Raw genomic sequence first — 24,860 nt, 5'->3', positions numbered from 1 at the left:
CAGAGAGAGAGAGCACAAGCAAGAGGAACAGTAGGCAGAGAGAGGGAGAAGCAGCCCCACCACTGAGCAAGGAGCCTGACTCAGGGCTTGATCCTAGAACACTGGGATCAAAGGCAGATACTTAGCCAACTGAGCCACCAGGAGCCCCTGCAGACCTCTTAAAAATTTTGTTCTCCTCTGGTGCTTCATGGGAAAACCCTGCAGCTTGTATGACTTGCCATGGAGATGGTAAAGCCTACCAGTGTATCCCATCCTGCCTTCTCTACCACCACAGAGCCCCGCCTCGCCTCTAGGCCCCGGTCCCTCATCAAGCCTGAGCACAAGTGAACCTCTTGCCCCAAGCTCTCCTACCCCTGTCCTCTCCTTTCTCCTTGACCAGCCTGCTTCTCCACACACCCCTACGCCCAGACTTTTCCTTAGGGATCAAGACTGAAGGCCCTAGGGTCCTGATTGGGACCATATTAGGAGGCCTAGGCCTTTCCTTTTTTTTTTTTTTTTTTTTTTAATTTTTATTTGTTTATGATAGTCCCAGAGAGAGAGAGAGAGAGGCACAGACACAGGCAGAGGGAGAAGCAGGCTCCATGCACCGGGAACCCAATGTGGGATTCGATCCCGGGTCTCCAGGATCGCGCCCTGGGCCAAAGGCAGGCGCTAAACTGCTGCGCCACCCAGGGATCCCAGCCTAGGCCTTTCCATTGCCCCATAGCCATGATTTAGTTTCCTTCTTTTCAGTACTTCCTTCTAGGACTTTGTGAGTTTGGAAAGATGAAGTATAAGCCAATTCTGAAATTTAACTAACACCTTTATCCCCTCCCCAGTCTCCCACCCCAGCCTATCCATGGAAGATAGGTTCTTCCTCCTGTCTTTGGTTTATAAGGCTGGACTGAGGCTTTGGAAAGGGAAGTGCTAGCATGGATTGGGGGTAGGGAACCTGGGCTTGGAGAAAACCAGACACAGCAGAACTATTCTGTCCCAGAGCTGCAGGGTCCACAGATTCCAGACCAAACCAACCAATGGGGAAAGGGCCTCTAATCCCAGAGAACTAAAGAATTCTCTTCAGTTATCCAACTTACCAGCTGGACCCCACTCCTGACCCCCACCCCCACCCTTACCCTTGGCCGACTCAGAGGACACTGAAGGCCCCCAGGAGCACAGTCTTATGTCCCATGAAGTGAACTCCATTTGATTGATCTTCCAATGCAGAGTTGAAGAATGTTCTAATACGGATGTCAATCAGGAGCATGAACCCCAACTTTGACACAAAGAGAGAAACAGACTTTTACAGTCCCCCTGTTCTTGGTCCTCTCCTCTCAGAGCCTCTCCAGCCCCAACTGTACCCCCACCCTAACACCCATGGCTCTGCTCATCTCCCGATGGAAGAGGGAGGGGAAAATCCAGCAGCTTTAACAGATGCATAAGAGTGGGCCCAGCCCTCTGTAGCTGTGAAGGGGTTAAGAGGCTGGGCCAGCCACTTCAGCCTGCCCCTCCCAGGGATTAAGAGTCCTCTATAAAGGGGACTGTCCTCCCAAATCAGGCCAGGGGGGTATCAGGGACCCAGGCATTTTGCCCATCCCCCCTGCCATGTGGGAACTGCGGTCAGCCTCCTTCTGGAGGGCTATATTTGCTGAGTTTTTTGCCACCCTCTTCTATGTCTTTTTTGGACTGGGGGCCTCACTGCGTTGGACCCCTGGACCCCTGCATGTCCTGCAGGTGGCTCTGGCCTTTGGCCTGGCCCTGGCTACGCTGGTGCAGGCTGTGGGCCACATCAGTGGAGCCCATGTCAATCCTGCAGTCACTTTCGCCTTCCTTGTGGGTTCCCAGATGTCTCTGCTCCGTGCCTTCTGCTATATGGCAGCCCAACTCCTGGGAGCCGTGGCTGGAGCCGCCGTGCTATATAGTGTCACCCCGCCTGCCGTCCGAGGAAACCTAGCACTTAATACGGTAATGATCAGCTAAGTGGGGCTGGAGGAACCTGGTACCCTGACTCCCTGAATGGTGGAGGCTGATCAGTTCCTCAGGGGTCTGGGACATTGTGTGTGTGTGTGTGTGTGTGTGTGTGTGTGTGTGTGTGTGTTTAAGGTAGTTTGGAGGAGTAAGGAAGGAATAAAAAACGTATAAAGCTCTGGACTGACTCGAGAACTGAGTTCTGGTTTCAGCTTTCCTTCCAACTCCTTGCAGGTTCTTGAGGAAACTTATTTTACCTGGTGGGGCCTCAGCTTCCTTATCTGCATAAGTGGGTACAATTCTTCCTACCCTTAAGGACTATTATTAGGAGAAATTAAGAAACAAATATGATTACTGTGATGGGGGTTGTGTTATCCTTCCTCTCCAAGGAACTGATGCCATAAGGCAGTTCCTGTGTGGGAGGCCTTAAGGAGGTAACATTGTGACAACCCTAATGAGCTGCCTCCTTTCTTCTTCCTTTGCCTAGTTGCACCCTGGGGTGAGTGTGGGCCAGGCCACCACGGTGGAGATCTTCCTGACGCTCCAGTTTGTGCTCTGCATCTTTGCCACATACGACGAGAGGCGGAACGGCCGCCTAGGATCTGTGGCCCTGGCTGTTGGCTTCTCCCTCACCCTGGGGCACCTCTTTGGGGTAAGCAGGGAGAAACTTCTTGTTTAAGGATTCTAGGGACCCTAAACCTTTCCCAGCTTTAAAGTTTCCTTCTGCCCACCTCACTATCAAACATGAACATAATGCACCTTACTCTATATCATTCAGCACAGAGGAATCAACCCTGTTCTGTTCCTCTCTTCTGTGACCACTGTATCTGGTCCTTCTTGACCCCAAGGTGGAAATGAATCATCATGGGTAGATGTAGGGTTTGTATGGATCCATAGTCTGATCCCAGATAAGGCATCAGTGCCTTTACTCCATTGTGGACCCCCCATGCAGTTTGTCCTTCCCTACTTGCTCCTGGCTGGGGGTGAGGTGCCCAGCCTTCAGGGACATGTGGGTTGTGGGGAGAGAAGCTGGGGTGAAGTAGGGGAAAGTGTCTCAATTATGACTGTGTCTTTTGCAGATGTATTATACTGGTGCAGGCATGAACCCTGCCCGCTCCTTTGCTCCTGCCATTCTCACCAGAAACTTCACCAACCACTGGGTGAGTGAGGGGAGAAGGGCAAGATCCTGAAGGCATCTTGTATGGGTGTAGGCCGCAGGTTCCATGTTTGTTGCCTGCTTTCCATCTGGGTGTGTTCACAGTTTTACCAGCACTCAGCTAAAGGGGCTGTCACAGAGTTTGGCATGCCCGTGTGAGCAGGATTCGCTATTTTGCTAGAAAGAGAGGCTCTTGCTCATATAATTCCTTCACTAGTTGGTCAGGGATTTTTACTAAGCATCCACAGGATTCTAAAACTAGCACTGTGAGGTAGACAACTGAATGAACAGGAAGTCAAAAACTTCTACTCTCATTGCCCAGGAGATATAGGAGTACAGATGGGCCTGGGCCTTCTCCCAGTTGTAGTACATTATTGACCTTGTGTGTGATGATGGCAAATGCCTCATTCTGCACCCCAGTTTCCTTACCATAAAATGGGCCATTATGAGAAGTAAATGTGAAAACCATATGTGTGAAATATTTAGCACAGAATCTGACATGGGATAAGACCTCAATAAAAATTGGCTATGTTTGTGTTGTTTGGCCATATGCCAGTGAAACATACAGAATTAAAATATTTTTTCAAAGCTGTATCCCCATTTTCCTGACAGTATTATTCACAACAGCTAAGGTGGAAGCAGCTCAAGTGTCCCTCACAAGTGAACAGATAAACAAAATGTAGTATCTACATGCACTGGAATAGTATTCAGCCTTAAAAAGAAGGAAGTCAATAAATAAATAAATAAAAAGAAAAGAAAAGAAAAAGAAGGAAGTCCCAGCACATGCTACATGGATGAACCTCGAGGACATTTCACTCCGTGAAATACACCAGTCACAAAATGACAAATACTGTATAACTCCATTTATGTGAAGTATCTACAGTAGTCAAATTCATTGAAACAAACCAAAGGGTAGTTGATGGGGGTTCAGGAGAGGGGGCAATGGGGAGCTGTCGTTTAATGGGTACAGAGATTCAAGTTTGCAGGATGAAGGAGTTCTGGAGATTTGTTGCACAACAATATGGTATACTTAACGGTACTGAACTGTACACTTAGAAATGGGTAAGATGGTGAATTTTCTGTTATATGTTTTACCACAGTTAAAACATTTTTTTAAAAGATTTTATTTATTCACTCATGAGATACAGAGAGAGAGAGAGAGAGAGAGAGAGGCAGAGACACAGGCAGAGGGAGAAGCAGGCTTCATGCAGGGAGCCTGACACAGGACTTGATCCCAGGACTCCAGGGTCACACCCTGGGCAGAAGGCAGGCGCTAAACCGCTGAGCCACCCGGGGATCCCCTAAAACATTTTTTAAAGCAATCTATAGACTAGTACAAACTGATAACAATAAACAGAATATATGTATGCTGAGATGTGGGATAAAGGAATAATTTGGTGACCCAGAAAAGAAACGGTAAGTTTTGAGGCACAAGGAGTAGAGACGTTTAGAATTTAAAAACAAACACACTGGTTTCTGTTTAAATTGTCCCCATTGGGTTGGAAAAAGAGAAGCCTTTTTCTTGATCTCTTCCCTAAGTCTCATTATTCCTCTCCTTTTCCTACAGGTATACTGGGTGGGCCCAATCATTGGAGGGGGACTAGGCAGTCTCCTCTACGACTTTCTCCTCTTCCCCCGGCTCAAGAGTGTTTCTGAGAGACTGTCTATTCTCAAGGGTGCCAGGCCCAGTGACTCCAATGGACAACCAGAGGGCACTGGAGAGCCTGTTGAACTGAAGACCCAGGCCCTGTGAAAACTCCAGTTGGCTAGGAGTAGGAAGCTTCTGGGTTTACTTGGAAGGGCTGAGCTAGCCCCTGGATGAAGAAAGAGATGGGGGGGAGGGACATGTACTTCTTTATTTTTTAATTTATGTGTGGTTTTTTTTTTTTTTTTTTTTTTTGCCTTTTGCCGTGTGAAATCTTTCAAGTTGCATTCATGAGCTGGTTTGTGCAAACTTCCCTTTCTCCCCATCCCACCTCTCTTCGCCGCTGTGTGTGCATGATTGTGCGTATGAATGTGAGTGAACGTGGCTGTGTCTGAGTTTTGGGGCACAGCAGGAGAGGTAGGGAAGGGAAAAAAGGTGTCATCCCATATCTTCCTCTACCAACCCAGTGTGGTGAACACAGGGAACCAAGACCTTTAAGCTTCTGGCCTTTACCCTGCTGCCAGTCAAGTTTATTATGGCCCTAGTTTTATGCAGGAGCAGGGAAGCAGGGAAGCAGGGAGTACTCCTCACAGGAGGCAGATGGAGACAAGGCATTCCAAGGGTTGGGAGAAGGGGTTGGGGGCAGGGAGAGGAAATGGAGGTATTGGCCCCAGATCAGGCTCCAAATGTACCAAAAGGTTTTGGGGAAGTTAATGGGAGAGTGTAGCCCACTTATCTCAGGGATGCTTGCCCCAGGGACTTGGGTGGGGAAGTAACTCTGAGAAAAGTGAACATTGGGGTTTGAACTGTTCTGTAAAGCCACATAAACTTGTCTACATCCACTGGCTGGGTTTTGTGTTCATTCTGGTATGATGGATCTCTTTGGAAGCCCTGGGCCAGTGAGCTCCCAACCTAAACAAGGGGTAGGGTGAGCCTAGAATCTAGAAACATTAAGTAGTTTAGCTGTTCTTCCAGACATCCCCAGAGGGGCTTCCAGGCAGCTGGTACTTCAGCCAAAGAAGAGCTCCCTCGAGTCAAAACTGGAAATCTGATGCCTGCGACAAATGCAGAGGTAGGGGTGGGGGTCCGTAGGAGGAAGAGACTTTGACCCTCAGAGTTTTAATCTAGTTAGAGCAGATCAAAACACTCTTCAAATGGTACTTTTCTGTTTTTACCTCTAGTTTTATATTATTTTCCTTTTTTGTGTTCATCTTTTCACTTTTCTCTCATATGTCCTTTCATCTTCAGCAAATCTCTTATAACTCTCCTCATATCCCAGAAATCGATTCCTTCAATTCAAATGCTTAACAATTCAGGAGATAATTACTCGTTTGAGCCCTCTCTTTTTTTGTCATCGGCAAAATATACTCATCTCAGCAGAGTCCAGAGGAGATCCTCAACTTACCAATGAATATTTATTGTTGTTCTCTCCCTTTTAGGAGCCTGCACGCTTCGCAAGCTTTAAACCTCTATCTCTAGCATGAGAGACCCACGCCCGCAAAAGACCACTTTAACGCGTAGCTCAACTCTCCACTTCCTCCTAAATAAAGCCTACTTTTTCTAACTACCCTCGGAGACTTTGGAATAACCCACTTCAGTAGAAGGGGAAGAATGTAAATTTACCTCTAAATTTACCTCTAATCGGACTTTGATCCCTATTATCTTAAATCAGCAGAAAATTCATAACGCTGTGGTTCTTAGCTCACCATAGCGGATCGACTCCGATACACAGTGCTCGTACTCGTGCCCTTTTCCTTACTTCACCCCCCTGCCCCGCTTGGGGTTCTGTGGACCAGGCCGCCCCGCCCCCACGCAGGCGGGGCCTGGTGCCATCCAGTCGGGTGGCGGGAAAGGCGGCGGCCGGGCGCGTGAGGGCCGTGAGGGCCGTCGGCTCCGCGGGGCTCCTGAGGACCGGCGGGCAGCGGGTGAGTGCGTGGGACAGAGCGCTCCGGCGGAAAGCGTCCTTTCGGAGCCGCAGGGACGCTCTACAGGCGCCGAGGCCGGGTTCCCGCCACCGGGATTTGAGGCGGGGGCGGGGCTGCGCTCCGGGCGCGCACGCGCAGTTCTGCGCCCGGAGCCCTCGGTCCCCGCGCGGCCGGGCGGCTGTGGTGCGACCGGGCTGCGGACCCCTGAGGTAGATCGGACGGTTCCCGGGCGTTAGTTAGCACCTCGGGACGTCGCTTCCAGTTCCGCCCGGGGGCACGAGTGCCGCCCGGTGGTCGGCAGGAGTCGGAATTCGCTTACTTCATTCTTGGGTTTTAACCGAAGAGCTCATTCCCTTCCCTCCGGTCTCGCGTGTGAGACGTAAGGACAGTGCTTGCTCGGGTCTCTTCGCTGATCATCGGCTACTAATTATTAAGCTCCTTCTTCGAGCCTCCGTTCTTGGCTCTGCCCTTTGTGCTGCCACAAGTTACCGTAAAAAAAAAAAATCGATCTGGTCATTTCAGATGAAATTTACAACTCCCCTTTGGCCGCTCACAGGCCCAGATCCTTGCTGGCGTCCGCGGCCCTTCACAGCCCGATCCTCTCAGCCTCCTTTTCTAAAACTCCCAGACGTTTTTCCTGTGTCGTTCCCTCCACGCCCAGCCTCGTCGGGGAGCCGTGTCTGCGTTGTGTTCTTTCGTGCCTTGGTGCCTGTGCTGCTGCCCTGCCCTCTGCCTGAAGTTCTGGTCACTTCCCTGCTAGATGAACTTCTCTTTCAGGACTGAGCCAACTTGTTCCTATGAAAACCTCTATTTCTGACACCCCACTGCTCACCCTCCCTGGCCAAACACTTCTTTCTTTGTGTTCTTGAAGTGTGTATGGTACCTCCGGCTCGGTGGCCCTGATGATAGTAAAAGGTCCCTGAGCCCAAACAGGTACTGTACACTGTGCTCAGTGACAGGTGGACAGATGAATAGGACAGAGTTCCTGAGCTTCTGGATGGAAGAACACATGTAAATGAGTCCTTCGCAGTTACTGGGTGACAAGTCTGCCCTCACTTCCTCACTCCTCTCACTTTGTACTCTCTGAAGTAAGCTTATTTACTGCCACAATTTCACACACCTTCTTGTATTCTGATGCCTCCAAATCTCCAGCTCCAACCTCTCCTCCCTCAATTTCAGAACTTGTCCACTTCAGTTCCAGTTTAGAAAACCTTCATTGATCATTTACATTGTGCTGGTCACAAAGATTCCTGATCTTAAGGAGTAATTCAGAGCGGCTCCTAACAGGAGATTGAGTTAGGATCACCAGATGAGCATTTTCAAAACACTGTCACCCAAGCCCCACCCACTGTAAATTTTGATTCAGTAACTAGACTCTGAAAATTCAAAGATGAATGAATAAGAAAGACTTTATGCCCTCAGGGAATTTGAGGCTAAGGGAGACAGGCCTTTCAAACCATCTGTATTACATATAACATCTGTAAATGCCATGATGGAAGTATATTTATGGCACAAAGTAAGACACAAAGGAGAGAGAGGTCTCTTCTGTATGGAAAAGTCAGGAGGAAGAACCATTTGGTCAGTCTTACAAGATAAAAGGAAAAACTCCAGGGCATTCAGGAGAAAAGAGTAACTCAAGAGAGCAGCTTCAACGTAACCAGCAGGGAGATTATGAAGGATCTTGCATGTAGGCATATGCAGCTTTAGTTTTGTATTGCAGTAGTGCATGCTGTGGTAAACAATTCCAATAGTACTAAAATGAGAGGGAAATATTTCTCCTATCATAGCTCCCCCCCTCTTCTCCCCAGAGACAATCCCCATGAAGTTTCATATGTATACATTGAAGGTTTTTTTTTTTTTTTTTTTTAATTTTTTTTTTTTTTTTTTTTTACATTGAAGGTTTTTAAGCACGGTAGTTATATGGCCAAATCTAGTAACCAGTTTGTGAATAGATTTAAGAGAACGAGACTGGAAACTGGAAAGGAAATTAGGAAGTGGTTGACTTATTTAAGCTAGAGATATTCAGGGTCTGAACAAAGGCAGTAGCAATGGGGCTTTTATAGGGGCTGGATAGGAGAGCTTAAGAAAGTAGAATTAGCCTGAGTTAATGACTTGAGGTATCTAGCATGATGCCTAGCTTTCCTATGTGAATGACTAAGTAGATAGTGTCAGTACCTAAAGAGATCCAAAATAGAAGTAGAAAAAAAAAATAGAAGTAGAGACAAATTTTGGGAGAAAGATATTCCATTTTGGACGTATTTAATGTGAAGCACCAATGAGACATAAAGATGGAGAATGCTATCTGTTAGTGAAACAGATTTTGACAACATGAGAACTCAGTATGGCAAGCATACAGATTTGCTGTCTGATGACTCAGAGATGGTAGTTGAAGACATGGGAATGGAGGAGTTTGCCCAAGGAAGCTATGTAGAGTAAGGCAGGAAGAAAACTAAAGATGAAGGCCTGCGAACATCTGTGCTTAAGAAGGAAAGACGGAGAAGCCAGTAGGGGGTCAAAGAAAGGTTTTGTTTTATGTTGGGTTTTTTTCTTCCCTGAGATGGAAGAGTTTTGAGCACTGACATGGGGATGGGCCAACATAAAGAGAAGATTGGAAACAAATGAGAAATGAACAACCGGGCCACCTGGCTGGCTCAGTTGATAGAGCATGCGACTCTTGATCTCAGGGTAGTGAGTTCAGGTTCCACATTGGGTGCAGAGATTACTTAAAAAAATAAATAAATAGGGATCCCTGGGTGGCGCAGCGGTTTGGCGCCTGCCTTTGGCCCAGGGCGCGATCCTGGAGACCCGGGATCGAATCCCACGTCGGGCTCCTGGTGCATGGAGCCTGCTTCTCCCTCTGCCTGTGTCTCTGCCTCTCTCTCTCTCTCTGTGACTATCATGAATAAATAAATAAAATCTTAAAAAAAAAAAATAAATAAATAAATAAATAAATAAATAAATAAATAAATAAAATAGAATCTTGAAAAGAAAAAGAAATGAACAACCAGCTAAAGGCCAGGAAGTGATTGATAAATTGCAAATAGAGGGCTTAGATTAGAAGCAAAAAAGTCCAAGTCAGCATTTGAAATATCTATGGTTTTAGGCTTGGATGGAGAAAGTTGAAAGAATTCTTCCTTGTCTGATGACCTCAGTTGTTCCTAAGAGGAAAAGAGCTGAGAGTTCTGGGAAGCAATGGAGCAGAGGGGCTTGAGGATAACAGTGAAAGCTAGGAACAGTTGTTCCTGGGGAAAGAGAAGAGGAAGTGAACCAGGAACACCAAAAACGATTTGCTGGGCCAGGCTGAGGGCCCTGCTCAGGTTGGAGACCACACAGTGGTTGTGTATCGTTCTGCAGGGTTTGGTTTACTTCAGCAAATCTGAGTCAAGATTTAAGTTCAGGGCAGCCCCGGTGGCACAGCGGTTTAGCGCCGTCTTCAGCCCGGGGTGTGATCCTGGAGACCTGCGATCAAGTCCCAGGTCAGGCTCCCTGCATGGAGCCTGCTTCTCCCTCTGCCTGTGTCTCTGCCTCTCTCTCTCTGTCGTGAATAAATTAAAAAAAAAAAAAAAAAAGATTTAAGTTCAAGAGTCTAGAAAGTGGATGGCTGGATTGATCTGAGGTTGGCATCTTTTGCAGGGTGAATGCAGTGAAAGGAAAAAGATTGACACCTCACAGAGGGTGATAAGTAGTGATACAGTAGTAGGTTATGTGATACTGCTTGTGTGACCCCAATTTGATCATTTTGTGATTTTTTTTTAAATTTTTATTTATTTATGATAGTCACAGAGAGAGAGAGAGAGAGGCAGAGACACAGGCAGAGGGAGAAGCAGGCTCTATGCACCGGGAGCCCGATGTGGGATTCGATCCTGGGTCTCCAGGATCGCGCCCTGGGCCAAAGGCAGGCGCTAAACCGCTGCGCCACCCAGGGATCCCTTTGTTTTGTTTTTTGGGGTGTGTGTGTGTGTGTGTGTGTGTGTGTGATTTTTGTTTAAATACTTGAATTGACAAAGACAAGATTGTCCCATAAAGTCAGTTCCATCCCCTCCTTTCTACAGCTTTCTTGTTAGTTTCAGCTACCCCAAGTGGCTCCCTCTCTGCTCTTGCTCTGTCAGTTCTCTGCCTAATGCCCCACCTCCTCTCAGCTGCCTGAATACTATGGAGCCTTCAGAGGCCCAGATCTCACCACACTTCCTCTGACCAAACTCCTTGACCACTTGAACCTGAAAAAAGCCCTAATTTTTCAGAATATTTTTTTCAATATCACTTAGTCAGAACTTGTGCAGACTTTGTCTTTTACATGGTTTCTTTTATATTAGATGGGTTTTACTTCTTCAACTAAATTTCGATTTCTTTAGCACTTGCACAACATTTCTCTTTTCACCTTGGGAGCTTATCGTGAGCATTTAGTGACTGATGATAGAATCCAATAGGCAGAGAAGAAATTAACATTTCAAGAATTCGTACTTTGTGCTCAGCATTCAGAAAGGTGCCTGGTATCAGTGCTTCTCAAACTATCTTGGTAAATGACCAGGTAGGTTTTTTCCCCCCTCAAAGGTGTTACCAATCAGTAACCCCCCCCAGGTTTTACTGAGTTATAATTGATATATAAAGTACTTTTCTAAAAATGCTTTTGTAAAACACTGGAACTATTTAATTACTACTGATAATTCAAATAGTACTAAATGTTTCTCCTACTCTAGGTGATACCTCCCCCCATCCCCGCCAATTCTCCCCGCACACAATCATTTTGAAGTTTCTTATGTATCTGTTGAAGGGTTTTAGGTAGGGTAGTTACATGGTCAAATCTGGTAACCATAGTAGGGTAGACTTAGAACTAAAACAGGAAAAGAAGTTAGGAAGCAGTTGAGTAATCTAAGCTAGAAATATTCAGGACCTGAACTAAATTAAATTACTAAAAATACAACATGAAAAAAATATACAGAATGTAGACTTTAAAATTATTAGATTCACGGGGCACATGGGTGGTGCAGTTGGTTAAGCGATTGACTCTGTTTCAGCTCAGGGTGGTGATCTAGTCCCGAGGTGGGCTCTGTGCTCAGAGCGGGGTCTGCTTAGGACTCTCTCTCCTTTTGCCCCTCCCTACTCTCTCTCTCTCAAATAAATAAATAAATATTTTAAAAAATTATTAGGGGCACCTGGGTGGCTCAATTCGTTGGACATCTGCCTTCGGCTCAGGTCATTATCCCAAGGTCCTGGGATCAAGCCCTGCTCAGCCAGGAGCCCGCTTCTCCCTCTCATCCTTGCTCATGCTCTCTCTCTCTCTCTCACTCAAATAAATAAATAAATAAATAAACAAACTTTAAAAAATTTATTAGATTCAACAAACATTAATTCTTACCTTGCTATAAGATGTTCTTTTTTTTTTAATTTTTATTTATTTATGATAGTCACACAGAGAGAGAGAGAGAGGCAGAGACATAGGCAGAAGGAGAAGCAGGCTCCATGCACCAGGAGCCCGATGTGGGATTCGATCCCGGATCTCCAGGATCACGCCCTGGGCCAAAGGCAGGCGCTAAACCGCTGCGCCACCCAGGGATCCCGCTATAAGATGTTCTAAATGCTTATGCTTTGTGTCCATATTTGATGCAGACAAACCTGTGGACCTGCAGTGGTCTGCATACCATGCTTTGAGTAGCACTGCTTTCCATCCAGGATGTCATTTAAACTTCCTTATTTATTATTTTCTCAGTATACTGAGGTTTAGGTTAAGCCACAAAGTCAAGATCACCAATTTAGTACTAGACAGCTGGAATCCAAATGCCAAATGTCATTCTCTTCATACTAGTGATTCTCAAAGCTGGTTCTTAGAGTTGGTTTGGGGAAGAGTTTTTTGTTTGGTTTTGTTTTCAAGAAGTGAGTTAGTTTTCTATTTTTAATAGCAAGTGTATTTAATATTTTATCTTTTGTGGATTTTTTGGGGATTTTTGTTTGGTTGGTTCTTGCATTTTGAGGCCTACAGGTATTAGTTTCAGAGGAATATTGGTTCGTCTGAACCACTTGGTACTTAGTGGAGTGGGAGAAGTAACTAACATCCCTTTAAATGTCCAGGTCTGCTGAGTCTAAGGTGTTTAACGAAGTTCCCATCTGTCCATGATGAAATTTGAAAGTAAAATATAATTAGTTTTTTCATAAATTCTAGTTTATTAAACTTAATGGACTGTACTTTTTTTTTTTTTTTTAATTTTTTTTTTTATTTATTTATGATAGGCACACAGTGAGAGAGAGAGAGGCAGAGACACAGGCAGAGGGAGAAGCAGGCTCCATGCACCGGGAGCCCGATGTGGGATTCGATCCCGGGTCTCCAGGATCGCGCCCTGGGCCAAAGGCAGGCGCCAAACCGCTGCGCCACCCAGGGATCCCCTGGACTGTACTTTATCCTGAGATTTTGTTCTTAGTTTTTGTTTTTGTTTTATGTTTAAATAGTGAAAATAGAATATATAGTAATGGCATGGGATTGTTTTTGTAACAGCTTTATTGAGATATAATTTACAGACCAAAAAATTTACCCATTTAAAGTGTTCAGTCTGCAGAGTTGTATAACCATTAGCACTATCTAACACTGGAGTTTTTTTCATCACCCCCTAAAGAAACCCTGTATGTACCTACTAGCTGTGTTCCACCTCTCCTTCTCCCAGCTCTGGCAGCCACTAATATACTTTGTGTCTCCATGGATTTGCCTATTCTGGACATTTCATACATACATGGAATCATATAGTATGTAATCTTTTGTGTTTGGCTTCTTTCACTGAAAATAATGTTTCATTCATATCATAGCAAGTATCAGCACTTTGTTCCTTTTGTATTGTCAAGTATTCCATTGTATAGATATACCACTTTTTGTTTATTCATCAGTTGATGGACATTTTTTTTCCCCACATTGTAACTACTATAAATAATGCTGCTATGAACATTCATGTACACGCTTTCGTGTGGACATACTTTTTAATTCTCTCAGATAAATACCTAAGAGTGGAATTGCTGGGTCTTATGATAATTCTGTGTTTAATATTTTGAGGAATTGCCTATTTCCCACAGCAGCTGAACTGTTTTATAGTCAGCAATATATGAGGAATGTGTGTGTCAGTGTCCTTGAGTTACAAAATTTAAAGTTGGCAACCTTATATTAGTCTCCTTAAATTAAAAAAAAAAAAAAAAAAAAGACCCATCTATGAAATCCAAAAGTTTGGAAACCACAGCATTTCACAAAGCAAACAAGTCAAAAAAACCCCAAAACCTATCCAGGAGTTATTGATGAAAAAAAAAAAAAAAAAAGAATTTCTTTCTTTTGTATCGGTTCTTTGGCAAGCTTGAATGGCTGGTTTTCCTGTTTTGCCTCTGTTGTGACTAAAAGAGGCAGCATGGAGGGAATTGCTTTCAAAGCAGAAAATTCAGGAAGCGTAATAAAGTGCTCTGATTAGAACAGAGAGAAATTACAGACTTGTGTTTATTTATTCTGTCCCGTGCCTGGAAATAGTGCATGTGGTTTCTCCTTTTGCATCTTTGCTGGAGGAGAGGATTTAGTTGAGTTAACTATAGTGAGACCCTACTCTCTTGTCTGTGCCTCAGAATTAACCTTATCTTTTTTAAGTCTTTTTTAAGATTTAATTAATTAATTAATTTTAGATTTAATTTATTTATTCATGAGACACAGAGAGAGAGAGAGAGAGGCACAGACACAGGCAGAGGGAGAAGCAGGCTCCATTCCATGCAGGGAGCCTGACATGGGACTCCATTCTGGGACCCCAGGACCACACCCTGGGCTGAAGGCCAAACTAAACCGCTGAGCCACCTGGGCTGCCCATAAGGTTTTATTTATTTATTTGAGAGAGAGGGCACACAAGAGAGAGAGGGCACGGAGAGGGGCAGAGAGAGAGGGAGAATCTTGGGTAGGGAGCTCCAACACAGGGCTTGATATCAGGACACTGGAATCATAACCTGAGCTGAAGCAGATGCCCCCAGAATTAACCTTTCATGTTCACAGAAACACAAGAATTTGAGCTGTTTCAAAACTCATTTACCATGTGAGATTAAAAAAAAAAATTTAATAATAATAATAAGACAAAAACACAAAGATGAAGAGCTGCAGGAAGAGACAAAAGGGAATTTTGGGAGAAGAGATGAGTCAGGTTCCTGCATCTCTGTGAATTGAATCAGTGAACAGACAAGGACTCTCAGTCTACCAGCCCAGCTGCCCTCATTCCTTCTGAAGGATGGTTGGAAGGAGACCTGGGGCTGGGAGACACAGGGTGGAAGGGAAAACCTGCGAGTACAGCAGTGACTACCTTTGCTGGATTTTTTTAAAGATTTTATGTATTTATTCATGAGAGACACTGTAGAGAGGCAGAGACACAGGCAGAGGGAGAAGCAGGCTCCATGCAGGGAGCCCGATGCGGATTGCAACATGAGTTGAAGGCAGACGCTCAACCACTGAGCTACCCACGTGCCCCTACCTTGCTGTTTTTATTGAAAAGTACCATGTCATCCCAAGAATTGAAAACAGTACCTTTAAATATACATATATATTATTTATTTATTAGAGCACGCAGGAGCAAGCAAGGGGAGGGGAAGCAGAGGGAGAGGGAGAAGCAGACTCCCCCCTGAGCAGGGAGCTCCATACAGGCTCAATCCCAGGACCCCAGGATCATGACATGAGCCCAAGGCAGATGCTTAACCGACAGCCACCCAGGCACCCCTGAATACCTTTATTTTGAAATGTAAGATACATCTTTATTATTAATTTACAAGATCTCTCTTCTGCCTCAGATCGTTCACATTTTTATATGGTTGTTATTGTGAACATTCTATTTTATGTGCCTTTATTTATTTATTTATTTATTACAATTTATTTGAGAGAGAGAGAGAGTGCGTATAAGGGGAGGAGCAGAGGGAGAGAAAATCTCAAAGCAAACTCCGTCCTGAGTGCAGAGCCATGCTGGGCTCCATCCCAGGACCCTGAGAGAGGGTCCCAAGACCAGAGCTGAGAGAGTCGGCCACTTAACCAACTCACCCAGGCACCCCATGTGCCCTTTTTTAATATAAGCTTTTGAATTTTAGCGTGCAGTTAGTTTTTATATGACATATTGTTTACTGATATTCCCAGGTTTTCCTAGCTGTTCCTCAAGCTTGGGATATCTGGCTTGTTTCTAAGCCTTTACCTTTAAAGGTAACTCATCTATAAACATCTTACTGAAGTGTTCCTTCTCTCTGAGCTTCTGTTTCTTCATCTGTAAAATGGAAATGATTGTATCTATCACTTAGAACTGTCGTGAGGTTCAAAGTGTAATAAAGCAAGGGATCCCTGGGTGGCGCAGCGGTTTAGCGCCTGCCTTTGGCCCAGGGCGTGCTCCTGGAGTCCCAAGATCAAGTCCCACATCAGGCTTCTTGCATGGAGCCTGCTTCTCCCTCTGCCTGTGTCTCTGCCTCTCTCTCTCTCTCTCTCTCTGTGTGTCTCTCGTGAATAAATAAATAAAATCTTAAAAAAATAGGGTAACATTATTAAAAAAAAAAACAAAGTGTAATAAAGCTATGAAATGAAAGCATTTTATAAACTTAGAGTGTACTAGGAAGAGGTATTATTTTTGTTTTTGCATAAGTGATTTCCTGTCTTTTTTGAATGGTTTTCTTGGGTTATAATCTCCAAATTGGGCTCACTGGTTCAGAGGTTATGACTCAGGATAATCCATTAATTCAAAATTCATTCATTCAGCAAGTATGTATTACATGCTAATTATATGCCAAACTGTTCTAGGCATTAAGGAGTACAGCAATAAATGGTAAAATGAAACCTTGTCCTTAGGGAGCTTTCCTTTTGTTGGGCTGGTTGACAACTTTTATGATATACATAGTATATAAATATATAAGTCAGTGATTCCTGGGATGCCTGGGTGGCTCGGCAATTAAGTGTCTGTCTTTGGCTCAGGGTGTGATCCTGGGGTCCTGGGATCGAGTCCCACGTTGGGCTCCCTGCGTGGAGCCTACTTCTCCCTCTGCCTTTGTCTCTGCCTGTCGCTCTCTGTGTCTCTCATGAAAAAATAAATAAAATCTTTAAAAAAAAAAAATCAATCGGGGGATCCCTGGGTGGCTCAGTGGTTTGGCGCCTGCCTTTGGCTCAGGGCGTGATCCTGGAGTCCCTGGATCGAGTCCCACATCGGGCTCCCTGCATGGAGCCTGCTTCTCCCTCTGCCTGTGTCTCTGCCTCTCTCTCTCTCCCTCTGTGTGTCTCTCATGCATTAAAAAAAAAAAAAAAAGTCAATGATTCGTAAGTGTCAGTGAGTGGAACAGTACTAGTCTATAATAATGTTTCTATCAACCTGAAGTCAAATGAGAAACAGAAGGACAACATAGGGAGTTTTTCATAAAGACTTGTTTATATACTTTAAAAGAAAGGGAAAGAACATAGCTGAGATTATATCATATCTACTTTTTGTGTGTTGTGTTAAGCTGTTTCTTTTATGAAACATTGGTGTTAATAGATGTTAGTGGGGTTTTTAAAAAGTGTTTGTTTTTTTTTTCACTGTCTTTAATATGCTTACCAGTCAAGGGGCTTCTCCAGTCTAGGGGAAATATATACTGGTACATGAAATCATGAAGCATGGGAACTGCTGATTTTTATTTTAACTTTGTATTATCCATCAGAGCTTACAGCATGCTGTGATAGAACTCACTGGATTCTCACAGTATAATAACCATATAATGGAAGTGGGATCCTGCGGGGAGCAGACACTAAGATGGAGTCAGGAGTGCTTGTGATAGATCAAAGGGGGAGTGAGTTTGGGGGCAACCAGAGCTTCCCTGTCCCCGCTGCTCCCCCAGGCTGCTCTGCCAGTCTCAGCCAAGCCAATGAGAAACTCAGAAGCAAGGGTTGCCTGGTAGAGGAGTCCTTGTTGGACAGAAATGGCTAGGCCCCAGGACCCCTGTGCTTAGCATTAGCTGAGGGGCTTCCCTGGAAGCAGAGTGGAGGTGGATCCTGGAGGTCTGTCAGCAAGTCACATTCTCTGCAGCTGAACGACAGGGTCTTTCTTGAAGAGAAATATCTGAGTGAGCAACTCTACGGCCGCCACAACATCCTTTCTGTGACTGACTTGGTGAAAAACAGAGGGAGGCATTGAAGCCAGGACTCTGACCCCATGGTGTGGCCGTTGTACTGTTGTTCTTTGTGTTAAGTTTTTCCTGAATAATTCTCACATGAAAGAAGTTCAGTGCGTTCAGAAATGTGTAAGCTAACACTTAGCAGAGGAGGAGAAGACGATCAGATTGTAAGCGGTCTAGGAGAGATGAGACCAGATAGACAAAATGAGTAGCTTCCAATTAAATGAATGAGAAGAGTGAACTATAAGTTTTCTGTCCCCTGGATGATTTTTTCTATTATTAAAAAAATTTTAAAGACTTTATTTATTTATTTGACAAAGAGAGAGTGTAAGCAGGAGGAGCTGCAGGCAGAGGCAGAAGGAGAGGGAGAAGCAGTCTCCTTGCTGAGCAGGATGCCTCATGTGGAGCTCAATCCCAGGACCCTGGGATCACGACCCCAGCCGAAGGCAGACACCCAACTAACTGAGCCACCCGGCACCCCTGGATGACTCTAAGAGCGTGTTTCCACCGGGAAAACGGCTAAAACACCTGGGAGAACTCTTTGATTCCAGTTCTAACAAGTAGGCCCCAGAGTGCCAGCTTGCTTCGTGACCTGTGACCCATTTCTTCCTCTGCTTTGCGTGTTGCTTTCTGTTTTTTTGTCAAAACTGCACGGGGAAAAAAAAAAAAAAAAAACTGCATGGGATTAGGACCCGAAGTCCTGGGTGTCTTACCTAACCTCTTCCCTTCTCAAGTCTGCAAGGACTGCTCCTTACCCATCTCCTTTCGCCTCCCCCTCTTAGGTCGGTAGCCAGGTAAACAGGTAGCCATTACTACCTCACTATTTTTGCCTTTTAGGTAAAGTGATATGTTGGAAGCAGATGTCTGAGTACTCTCCTGGAGCCAATTTTACAAGTATTGACTCTTTACATAGGCTTGGTCTACAGTCTACAAAGATAGAGGGGAAGCAGAGCTAGGACTGTATGAGATCATCTGCCTTAGAGCCTCCCAGATGTGGCTTTGTCTCTATTATTAGAAGACTTAATCATGTCACAATTTTTAGTACCAGAGTGTGATGCTGTGTCTTATTTTGAGGAGGATATGCCGACTCAACATCTTCACTGACAGTTCTGCTGGTTTTTTTTTTTCTTTTCTGCTGTTTTCTTTTGTTAGCTTCCTGCTACCACTTGGAGAGAGCATACAGGGAAGCCCTTCACTCTGTGTGTATATGTGTGTGTGTGTGCGTGTGTGCACGTGTGTGTGTGCACATATGTAAACACACCAGTGATCTAGCTGAAAAAGATGGTTATGTCTAAGGGGAGAATCAGAGATCCCCCTACCACATGGAGTCCAGGTCTGAGGGTCTAGAGGTCCCATGAGAGAGGGCATTGAAGAGAAGTCTGCTTTCAGACTTCTTGGTCATTCGGTGCTTTACAGCTCTCTCTTGCTGGGCTGAGCATTCAGAAAGTAGAGTAGTACTGGGTGGGGGTAGAAGGATAGCAGATAACCTAGAGAAGTAGACCAATTACATAAATGCAAGGAGATAACATCAGACATTAAACCCTGGTCCTTTGGACACAACTCATTTACTTTTGGGGAACAGGGTGGAGTCAGGGGCTAGAGGTAGGGCCTAGAGGAACAGGGAAAGGTCTTTATAGAGGAAGCCGCCAAGGGCTGAGAGCAGTATCGCTGAATATGCTAAGAGGATGAGACTGACAGATGTTCCCAGTTTTTCACAGGAACAGGTTAGTGGATATAATGTGTTTGTGTGTGTATCTGCGTTATTAGGGTCAGGTTCTGAAACATCCAAGATTCTGGGTCTCCGCCTACTTGGTTATCTGATGAAGGTTTAGGGATCTTCATCAAAAGGGACAAGTTTCAGGGGATCCCTGGGTGGCTCAGCGGTTTGGCACCCACCTTTGGCCCAGAGTGTGATCCTGGAGTCCTGGGATCGAGTCCCACGTCGGGCTCTCTGCATGGAGCCTGCTTCTCCCTCTGTCTGTATCTCTGCCTCTTTCTCTCTGTCTCTCTTGGATGAGTAAATAAAATCTTAAAAAAAAGGGGGGGGGGGACAAGTTTCAGGAAAGGAGGAGAGTGAAGGGAGTTTAACCGGTTCCCATTTAATACTTTTCCTCACCCATTCCGTTAGACACTAGTTTCTACTAAGATCCCCAAAATTTAAGAGTAACTTTGAGGAGGAGAGGGAAGGAATTTTCTCTCCGCATCCCCAGTGCCTCAGAAGCCTCAGGACTCCAAGGAGTGTCAGATTCTAAGTAGAAGCACTGAATGGTCGATGCTGGTTTCTTAGCCCTAGAGCTGTAACTGGGTGTGTAAGGGCTGGGGAAGGGGGAGGAGGCCTGACGGGAGACGGGGGATCATTTTCCCCCCTTCCTCCAAAAGGCTACAGAGCCCCCTGAGGGTAAAAGTCTCAGAGTTGATGCCTTTCTCTAGCTGCCCTTTTTTTCTATGCATTATCTTGACTCTGAAACAGACCGTTTCCATAGTTTTAGATCCAAGTTGGAGTATGGAGCAGGTGCTTAATTCTTAGGCTTGGAGTTTCCTTGGTTTTGATTAGGGAGAAGCCTTAATGTAAGCATTTAAACTTTCCCTGAGACTAGGACTAGCACTTTTGGTTTGTTGTTGTTGTTGTTTTTAAAGATTTTATTTATTCATTCATGAGAGACACAGCGAGAGAGACGCAGAGACATAGTCAGAAGCAGGCTCCATACAGGGAGCCCGACACGGGACTCGATCCCAGAACTGTGGAGATCACAACCCGAGCCAAAGGCAGACACTTAACCGCTGAGCCACCCAGGTATCCCTAGCACATTTGGTTTTGACAAAAGTGAAGCATTTGAGGACCTTGTTCAGAATACTCTGAGCATTAGGGTCCTGTTCTATTCCCCTCTCCCTTTCATGGAGAGGACCCTACCTTTATTATCTTTCCCTGTCTCTACAGGCCTCATCATTTCTGTGTCCGGTCTCCACCTACCTTACGTCTGTCTCTCTCGGCTGGTCCACTGGTGTATGGACTTGAACATGATGAATTGTGAACTTCTAGCCACATGTAGTGCCCTTGGGTACTTAGAAGGAGACACTTACCACAAGGAACCAGATTGCTTAGGTGAGTACCTTTTTAAGGAAACAGGGAAAAAAGTCTCTAGAATTTCTCAAGTCATGGGTATGAATAGCCTGTGGGCCGGAGTGGAGCTCCTTCCAGGGCTCCTTGTAAGCGTTTATTCTGTCCCTGAAGAGAGCGTGAAGGATTTGATCCGCTACTTGAGGCATGAGGATGACACTCGTGATGTGCGGCAGCAGCTGGGGGCAGCCCAGATCCTGCAGAGCGACCTTCTGCCCATCCTTACCCAACACCGCCAGGACAAGCCTCTTTTTGATGCTGTTATCAGGTTGGTTCCCCAGCTTTTTAACTTTTACCATGCACCAACCCTTGGTGTTTGAGCTGATAGATTTTGGCGTTTGACCCTGGTAACACTGAATAACTTCTCCCTCCTTCATTGTCTCCCCAGGCTGATGGTGAACTTGACACAACCAGCCTTGCTTTGTTTCGGCAGTGTGCCCAAGGAGCCTAGCTTACGGCACCATTTTCTGCAGGTGTTAGCTTACTTGCAGGCCTACAAAGAGGTGAGTTTCTCTTTCAGGGTCCCTGGGGCCGAAGCTGGGGGCAGTAGGGATGGAGAGGGTGGGTGCCACTTAAGGATCCATTCCCCTCTGTTATAGGCCTTTGCCAGTGAGAAGGCTTTTGGAGTCCTCAGTGAAACTTTGTATGAGCTGCTGCAGCTGGTGAGTGGGTGTCCACCTTCCAGGATCCCAGGGGACTGCTAGCGCCTCGCTCCTCCTTTGGGCAGGGCGCCAGGATGGTCATTGTCATGACAGTGGAGTTTGGAGATACGGTCCCAGTCCTTGCAATACAGAGTCCCATCCATTGTCTCTGGCTGCCTCAGGACTGCTTGAACTCTTTTCTTCCTACTTTTTTTTTTTTTTTTTTTAAGATTTTTATTTATTTATCCACGAAAGACACAGAGAGAGAGGCAGAGACACTGGCAGAGGGATAAGCAGACTCCCCACGGGGAGCCCAATGTGGGGCTTGATCCTGGAACCTCCAGGTCATGCCCTGAGCCAAAGGCAGATGCTCAATCACTGAGTCACCCAGGCGTCCCTCTTTTCTTCCTTCTTAATCCTGGTTCTCCTCTGGGCCTCTGTCCTCTAGCCAGAGTAGATGCCGCCTGCCTTCTGCAAGGAGTCTCTTCCTCTTACTGTCCTTCTGACTAGGGCTGGGAGGAACGGCAGGAGGAAGACAACTTGCTGATTGAACGGATCCTGCTGCTGGTCAGAAATATTCTCCATGTTCCAACCGACCTTGATCAGGAGAAGGTGAGAGGTTCTTGGGTTGTCCGCTTTCTTATGCTTGGTTAGGTTGTGCTCCACCTCCCTCTCGCCCCCCCCCCCCTTTTTTTTTTTTGCTTTTCTGCCCTCCAACAAGGAAGAGAGGGAAACTTGGTCAAGGAATGAATTGGAGAAGGTCAGGGGAGGGCAGTGGAACTGAATGACCTCTCTTCCTCCCCTCATCACTCACTGCTCAGAGGATCGACGATGATGCCAGTGTCCATGACCAGCTTCTCTGGGCAGTTCACCTCAGTGGCCTGGATGACCTGCTTCTCTTTCTGGCCAGCTCGCCTGCGGAGCAGCAGTGGAGTCTGCATGTGCTAGAGATCATCTCGCTTATGTTTCGTGACCAGGTGAGAACCTGGCTTCTTTCCCTAGGCTCTTCACCTATGAACGTCTCTGCCGTGTAGCCACAATCACTCTTAAAATAATGGCTGAATTATTTGGGGCAGGTGGGTGGCAGACAGAGTAGCCATGTCCTGAGTACGGGGCACCTCCAGCAGTCCTAGTTCCTTCATCTTTTTTGTTCCTCCTAGGACTGAACCTAGAACAAGGAATGACTGTCCTTCTGACTCTCTCCTCCTTGTTCCAAATCTAGAACCCTGAACAGCTGGCAGGAGTAGGAAAGGGACGCCTAGCGCAGGAGCGGAGCACAGATGTGGCGGAACTGGAGATGTTGCGCCAGCGAGAGATGGCGGAAAAGAAGACTCGAGCCCTTCAGCGAGGCAACAGGTACGTGACCGGGAGGTGCCCTGGCCATGTTCCCATCCCTCCAGTATGGAACCTTCCCACTGAGGACTTGGGCCAAAGGCTAGGACAGTGGTGACTGGGTAACGTTCTGTAGTCATAACACGCTGATGTGCTAATGAAAGAGAACGGAGATAAAGTTTCCAGAGATTTGAGGAATCACTCTGGGCTTTTTTTTTTTTTCTTTTTCTTTTTTTCTTTTTCTTTTTCTTTTTCTTTTCTTTTTCTTTTTCTTTTTCTTTCTTTTTCTTTTTCTTTTTCCTTTTTTTTTTACTACAGGCATTCTCGATTTGGGGGCTCCTACATTGTCCAGGGGTTGAAATCCATTGGGGAGAGGGACCTCATCTTTCACAAAGGTCTCCACAATGTGAGTATGCTTCCCACGTGGGGTGGGAGCATTGTGGAGTTGACGGTACCGGAGGAGGGTAAGCAGATGGGGCGCCTGGGTGCCTTAGTCTGTGGAGCGTGCAACTCTTGATCTCGGGGTTGCGAGTTCCAGGCCCATATTGGGTATAGAGATTACTTAAGAATAAAATCAGAAAAAAGAAAAAAAAAGAAAGGTAAGCAAGCATCTCTGGAAGTAGAGCATCTTTGTTCTGGGGCTTAGAACGTTGGAGACAATAGGAGAAATAGAGCCTCTGACATTATTGTCTTTACTTGTATCTTCACTTAGTACCAGAGGAAGTGAGCCTTCTAAGAGTTTCTTCTGAGGAAATTCTAGCACTAAGGATGTGGAAAGAGCTGCAAGGGGAGGGTGGTGGTGAGGAGTAATTCTGATCCCCTGACCCACACCCTCAGCTCCAAAACTACAGTTCAGATTTGGGGAAGCAGCCTCGCAGGGTGCCTAAACGTCGCCAAGCTGCCCGGGAGCTGTCCATTCAGCGCCGCTCTGCCCTTAATGTGAGACTGTTCCTCAGAGACTTTTGCTCTGAGTTCCTGGAGAATTGTTATAACCGGCTCATGGGCTCGGTGAAGGTGAGAGCCTGGGAAGGATGGAAGAGAGAGGTGATGGGGCCAGTGGTGGGGAAGAAGGGCAACTGGGGAGGGCTCTGGGGGGGGTTAACCCTGGAGTGTGGACTAGTAGTTGGGCAGGGTATAGGGCACCCTTGAGACATGAGGATGTTGGGAGGGGGTAGGTCACTGGGACAATTTAAAAAAGGCTTGGAGAGGGGAATCCCTGGGTGGCTCAGTGGTTTGGCACCTGCCTTTGGCCCGGAGCATGATCCCGGGATCGAACCCTTGTCAGGTTCCCTGCATGGAATGGAGCCTGCTTCTCCCTCTGCCTGTGTCTCTGCCTCTCTCTCACTCTCTCTCACTCTCTCTCTGTCTCTGTCTCTCTCTCTCTCTGTCTCATTGATAAATAAATAAAATCTTAAAAAAAAAAAAAAAAGGGGGGGGGCTTGGAGAAATTCCCCAGAGGAAGGGGAGAGACCTGGGGAGAACAAGAGAGGGCTGGAAATTCTGAATCCTAGAATATTGCTGTAATGGTGTCCAGGGTCTATCCTATCATCTATCCTATCATCATAGGACAAGGAGAAAGTTGGAAACCCTGGGGTCATGGGGTGGTCTTTTTTTTCTGGACATTAGGATTACCTGCTGCGGGAGAAGGCTCAGCAACATGATGAGACCTACTACATGTGGGCCTTGGCTTTCTTCATGGCCTTCAACCGAGCTGCCTCCTTTCGGCCAGGCCTGGTTTCTGAGACCCTCAGTGTCCGTACCTTCCACTTCATTGAGCAGAACCTCACCAATTACTATGAGATGATGCTGACTGATCGCAAGGAAGCTGCCTCCTGGGCACGTCGGTGAGTGGGACGAAAATTGGGGTCAGAGTGTGCATTTGGGCAGTCATGAGTGACTGGATTCTGGGTGGTACTTTCTTTCTTGTTTCAGGATTAAGGTGGTCAGACTGGGGAGCAAGGACCAGCTGGGTCGTTGTGTTGATGGCACTGTC

The 24,860-nt window shown here is 46.0% G+C and overlaps 2 protein-coding genes across 5 annotated transcripts in view; both read left to right on the top strand.

Moving 5' to 3' along the window:
• Positions 1-1,547: 1,547 nt before the first annotated feature.
• Positions 1,548-6,313, top strand: MIP (major intrinsic protein of lens fiber). Of its 2 annotated transcripts, NR_132651.1 has the most exons (6): positions 1,548-1,941; positions 2,432-2,596; positions 3,024-3,104; positions 4,668-4,872; positions 5,721-5,817; positions 6,185-6,313. NR_132651.1 is itself a non-coding variant. In NM_001313795.1 (4 exon segments), coding segments are annotated over 4 exon segments (792 nt in total). In that variant the 5' UTR covers positions 1,548-1,581; the 3' UTR covers positions 4,854-5,588.
• A 241-nt stretch (positions 6,314-6,554) lies between these two features.
• The window catches only part of TIMELESS (timeless circadian regulator), a 28,960-nt gene continuing 10,654 nt past the window's right edge, over positions 6,555-24,860 (top strand). For 2 of the 3 annotated variants that reach the window (XM_038549692.1, XM_038549690.1), the window contains exons 1-11: positions 6,555-6,670; positions 20,715-20,879; positions 21,009-21,162; positions 21,283-21,397; positions 21,494-21,556; positions 22,046-22,147; positions 22,357-22,512; positions 22,758-22,891; positions 23,186-23,273; positions 23,705-23,881; positions 24,494-24,711. In XM_038549692.1, coding sequence (XP_038405620.1) covers positions 20,783-20,879; positions 21,009-21,162; positions 21,283-21,397; positions 21,494-21,556; positions 22,046-22,147; positions 22,357-22,512; positions 22,758-22,891; positions 23,186-23,273; positions 23,705-23,881; positions 24,494-24,711 — 1,304 coding nt within the window. In that variant the 5' untranslated portion in view covers positions 6,555-6,670; positions 20,715-20,782. Of the gene's footprint in view, positions 6,671-7,583; positions 7,759-20,714; positions 20,880-21,008; positions 21,163-21,282; positions 21,398-21,493; positions 21,557-22,045; positions 22,148-22,356; positions 22,513-22,757; positions 22,892-23,185; positions 23,274-23,704; positions 23,882-24,493; positions 24,712-24,860 lie in introns of those variants that run through there. The other variant, XM_038549691.1, reaches the window with a different exon arrangement.

The sequence above is a fragment of the Canis lupus genome, chromosome 10, assembly GCF_011100685.1.
Source record: "Canis lupus familiaris isolate Mischka breed German Shepherd chromosome 10, alternate assembly UU_Cfam_GSD_1.0, whole genome shotgun sequence".
Taxonomy (NCBI): Eukaryota; Metazoa; Chordata; class Mammalia; order Carnivora; family Canidae; genus Canis; species Canis lupus.
The sequence above is the reverse complement of the archived record's forward strand: the minus strand, read 5'-3'. Positions and strand labels throughout refer to the sequence as shown.